Source organism: Histoplasma capsulatum, genomic scaffold (assembly GCF_000149585.1).
Source record: "Histoplasma capsulatum NAm1 scaffold_21 genomic scaffold, whole genome shotgun sequence".
Classification (NCBI taxonomy): Eukaryota; Fungi; Ascomycota; class Eurotiomycetes; order Onygenales; family Ajellomycetaceae; genus Histoplasma; species Histoplasma mississippiense.
This window is the reverse complement of record NW_001813962.1, coordinates 6,258-11,220: the sequence shown is the minus strand read 5'-3', so window position 1 is coordinate 11,220 and position 4,963 is coordinate 6,258. Positions and strand designations below refer to the sequence as shown.

The following is a 4,963-nucleotide window of genomic DNA, read 5'->3' as shown; positions in this document are numbered from 1 at the left end:
AACAGGTTCCTACGGAGAATTTTAATCCCGGAGGTATCTTACAGTTCCAGATGAGCACGAGACCAATTTCCTTCTCAATTGCACTCGCTCTCTGCTCAATTTGACCCTATCCCCTCCCAACAAATTCTGCCTCTACGGTATGTGTCCAGCAATCTGCAAAAAATTGTCTTCCCTTTGCCGTATTCTGATTTCCTGATACTCGCGAACAAGACTGGCCACCCGTGTCTCCACTCTTTCATGAACAGCGATCCACTCGCTGGCACCTTCAAAAAGCGCCCCTTGAGGATCTCCAGCTTTTCTGTCTTGATGAAGAACGGTTGGACTTTCTAAGCAAATCTACAAAACTGCGGCTGACCTTTTAGACTGTCTTTCTATCCTATCGTTAACTGACACCGGGTGTACTTTCGTTATAGAGAAGCCCTTTCAAATGGGTTCCAGAAACGAAGGCCATGCATCCCTGCGATACATCCCGTTATCATACAATCAAGCTGATTCTCAAGCCTCAGCTCTGAGGCTTGTGTTGACGTTAAACCCGCACTGGGAACATTCAGAAGGAGATATTGAGTTTATTAGATTTACGGATGGAATAACCAATACCGTATGTAATCGACAGTTGCTGCATTGAATTGAAAACCATGTGCTTATTATACCTGGCGTTGTGATATAGCTACTGAAAATTATAAAAAGGGTGCCAGGCCTTTCCGATGAACAAGTCGATAATGATGCAGTCTTGATGAGGGCCTATGGAAATCACACTGAAATATTGATTGACCGCGAGCGTGCGTAGCCTCCAAAATATCAGTTAGAAATTCCGCACTAAACATTATTCTGTAAGCAGGGGAAACCAGATCTCATGCTCTCCTTGCTGAGCGTGGCCTCGCTCCGCCACTCCTTGCCAGGTTTCAGAATGGTCTCCTTTACCGCTTCATTCGTGGAAAGGTAACTTCGCCAGATGACCTTAACAACCCACGTATATTCAAGGCGATAGCCCGACGACTTGCTCAATGGCATGCAGTACTACCAATCGACGAGATTTCTCCTACGTCATCGCCCCAAGAAAGGCAGGAGACAACTTCTCCGGCCCGTCCAACTCGTACGCCCACAGCCTCAACAGAGGTGGATGATATAACCCCTGTAAAGATTCGACATGCAGGAACCAGTTTCTGGTCCGTTTTGCAGAAGTGGATTCTTGCCTTACCAGTGAGTACAGAGCAGGAGCGCTTGAGGCGGAGGAAGCTTCAAAAGGAATTTGAAAGAATAGTTGCAGAGTTCGATGATGATAAAGGACTTGGCAAGGGCGGGGTACTTCTTCAAACACACCCTCTCCAATACCTTCTAAGACGCTGATGCAATATTGTAGCTTGTATTTGCCCACTGCGACCTTTTGAGTGCCAATGTCATCGTTTTACCGCGCGGCGCCGACTTAACTCCAGCTAATGCAACTGAGGATGAAGCTGTGAGCTTCATCGACTATGAATACGCCACGCCATCACCAGCGGCATTTGATATTGCGAACCATTTCGCAGAATGGGCCGGTTATGATTGCGATTTCAACAAGATACCGACGCAGTCCGTTCGGAAAGAATTCCTCACTGAATACGTCAAGAGCTATGCTGAACATTCTACATTATATGGCGCTAATCAAAAGGACGTAGTTGAGAAATTGTTTAAAGATGTTGATCGATTCCGTGGAATTCCTGGCTTCTATTGGTATGGAACGAAGTATTTCATTGCTTTTAGCTCAAAATTGAGGACGATAACTAATATTCAAAATCAACAGGGGTGTATGGGCGCTGATTCAAGCGACAATTTCCCAGATCGATTTCGACTATGCGTCTTATGCTGAGTTGCGGCTGGGTGAATATTGGGCCTGGCGTCGTGAAATTGATGGAATACGTTCACAAGCAGGCGAAGAAATGCCCTTACGAGAGCGACGGTGGGCACAAGAGGCATAGATGAGCTCATTTATCAATTAAGTGATTCGTCTGCGATCTCTTTCCTGCTAACCAAGAATTATACAATTAGTTCATTTTGTTTTGTTTTGACTTCAGCCAACAGCATGTTGGCCCTCCTATCATCATATTCTCATTTTAAAGCTGCGTTCTTTATGTTTGTTCCAATCGCACCCTTTACAGCAACATACACCTTAAAGGTATTATCCCCATTATGTTCTGCTACTCGCGAACGACATCGGTATTCACCTGAGGCTGTGTATGCCCAAAACATAAACGATTATATCAAGAAACAGGATGCTGCAGAAGCGCACTGTTTAAATCCGGGAGCCTGCGCGATTAGATTAGGGAACTAGAAATGATGTTATTTGCCTTCAACGATCAACTCCACAACGAAGGATATGACTTTAAATTCATCTCATGCACCTGGGTTCTGTTTTGCGCTCTTTAGGTATATCAATACAGGATTATATTGTCAGCTTCTTGTGCCGCGTAAATGGTTGTGACTAGATAGATGCATTGAGATTTTGCGAGATATGAACGGGGATAACACGGTATGTGGCAATATATATATTTCAACCCCCCACCGCACGGTCTACGATGAAACAAAATCACCAACACATTGGTTGCAGTGTCAACTGTATTCAACCATGGTAGTATACTAACTTCGTCCAGGACTCGGCTCTTCTTCTCGCATGCTCAACCCCCGTTAACGCCTGCCAGTCGTCTTTGAGAACAGCTCTAAGGAGACCCAGCCTTCAAACCCAAGTTCAAAGAAAGCCTGAGAACATCCAGAATAGGAAGATACCCACCCAGATCCTCTTCAAACGCAAAATGCGTTGCATTTCGTGACCAAGAGATTCCGACTCGGCTGCCCGAAACACGCCAGTCATGACCACTAACCAACGGCCTCTTCGACCCTTCCGCATCCACAGCGTGTATTATAATAACCCCTCCGTATATCAACAACGGTCACAAACCGTGCCAATGAAAGCCTCAAAGCCGCATCCGCATTAATCACCTTTCCACCCCTTGCCACAGGACCCGCATACACCTGTCGGCCGAATTTAATGTTTCCTAACAAAATGTCAAAATTCAGGCTATCAACACTCTGCACAGCCTCCCAGCATGCATCCCACGTATCCACATGCGTGCTCCACACAAGTGCCTCGTATACGCACCGAATATGCGGCGACTCCTGCGGCCTCTGCCCCAAGGCCCTTCAAATCCCCATGAATAACATCCTCATCTCCCGTCGTTCGACTTTCCCATCTCCGGTTCCGGAGCCAAGAAATTCGCCAGCATCTGGATCATATGCTTCTCCATGATCACCACCAGCTGAAACTACAGCGTTCGATTCTCATTGAGCAATCTGCGGTGCTCGACACGGCCCAGGAGGCCTTTGTGGAAGAGGATGGGTTGCAGGGTTTCGATTTTTAAATTTTATTTGTCGTATAGGTGACATATTGTTGGATTGGGTGGGCCGGGCATGGTGCTCGGGGTCTTGTAGAAGGATTCTATGCCCTTGAAGGTGTGGTGGGACGCGAGGAGAGTCTTGTGCGAAGATCGTTGGTCCAGGCGCGCGCGAGTGAGGGATCTGGATGAGATGCGAGGTCGGTTTGTCATTTTGATTGTTGATGGCAATAATAACACTGTCTCTCTGGTATTTTCTGCTCGTAGAAGTTCGTCATGTTTTTATAGAATTTAATCACTGACGCCGGTTTTTGGTCTGTCATTTTTTTTATACGTATTTTTGTGTTTAGTTCTTTACTTTACTTTTTTTTTCTTTTCTTTTTGCTCGGTGTTACATATCCTTCCTGACATATGACCTCTTCGCCATCATGCCTATTCCCTCCATTCTCTGGCAATCGATCCAGTGAAATTCTACATATTTTCAATGGCTTCGACGAAGCAACTCATGCGCGCTCAGAGATACACTCAAAGGGCAATTTGATGAAGCTGCAAAAACTGGATCAATCACAAAACTATCTAGAGCAGACCTATCGAGCGAAAGTCAAATGATCCATAACAGTGTTAATCTACCTCTACTCCTTGGTTTTCACGTGTAATTGTGTCCTTCGTAATGGTTAAAAATGAGGGAGAGACCGTGGCATCCGCATCATCGGGACGTTCGCACCGTTGAGATATGGTGGTGGCGAGAGAATTAAACAATACAGTAGGTGAACCATTAACTATCCGACTGCATTATGTCAACTCTGTAATCCTCTGTGCGTGGATTGCTCCGTGAGGCTGACGCAACTGGTTGTTCTATATGAGGATTTACCGTCCAGAGGTGTTTCATAACTTGAGGACTAAAATTTGATGGGCCGAGCGATGAAGCCGCAGCCTCTAGGCGGTTGACAAAGTGGCAACTACTTATCGCAGAACAAGGAGAGAGGAGAAAACAAAAGCAACTCGATTTTTGCCCATCTGAAGCCCAGTCGCATATATACTACCGAGTAATGTCCGGCATATTATTTCGACTAGGTTGTGAATAGTTCGATGGGGTTGGAGTATAGATTAAAAAGAACAAATTATATATATCAAGCAATGTATTACACACGAAGTGAGCTAAAAGGAAACAATAATAAACTTCTTGACCAGGATTCGCGCCTTTCTGAGAGATGTACGTGCTTGCTGCAAAGCCATAAAATTTAGTCCTTGACGTCAAATTTAACATCAAACAAGCTTTTTATCTAAGGAATCCCTTGCAATGTGGCTATGCTAGCAGGTTGTAAACTTACAAGCGACTTGAGCCGATGCCTAGGCTAAAGTATTTTTCATACGAACTGGTTAACCGACGTAACTAGTGGGGGCTCCACTGGCAATTGAAATTGAAAAAAATAATGACATGGGTAGTCATTGTATATTTGAAATTGGAGTGGCTGATCGATGCGGAAATTATGGATGTTTCTAGGTGTAGTTATATGGAGTGAGTGAACAGAGCGTGTGTGGAATTTGGTATGTAAGCCCACTGACTGCGTTGATGGTATCGGCCAATATGTCTTTTT

The 4,963-nt window shown here is 45.1% G+C and overlaps 2 protein-coding genes across 2 annotated transcripts; one reads left to right on the top strand and one right to left on the bottom strand.

Moving 5' to 3' along the window:
- Positions 1–237: 237 nt before the first annotated feature.
- On the top strand, positions 238–1,955 carry HCAG_09096 (conserved hypothetical protein; the record flags this gene model as incomplete). The annotated part of the gene is made up of 6 exons (XM_001535899.1): positions 238–316; positions 414–598; positions 668–779; positions 839–1,200; positions 1,361–1,710; positions 1,781–1,955. The coding sequence occupies 6 exons, from the start codon at positions 238–240 to the stop codon at positions 1,953–1,955; spliced, it is 1,263 nt and encodes a 420-aa protein (XP_001535949.1).
- A 282-nt stretch (positions 1,956–2,237) lies between these two features.
- HCAG_09095 (predicted protein) lies at positions 2,238–3,688 on the bottom strand (the record flags this gene model as incomplete). Its single annotated transcript, XM_001535898.1, has 5 exons — positions 2,238–2,265; positions 2,379–2,397; positions 2,856–3,006; positions 3,134–3,257; positions 3,669–3,688. 5 exons carry the CDS (start codon positions 3,686–3,688, stop codon positions 2,238–2,240), a joined length of 342 nt encoding a protein of 113 aa, XP_001535948.1.
- Between the last annotated feature and the right edge of the window lie 1,275 nt (positions 3,689–4,963).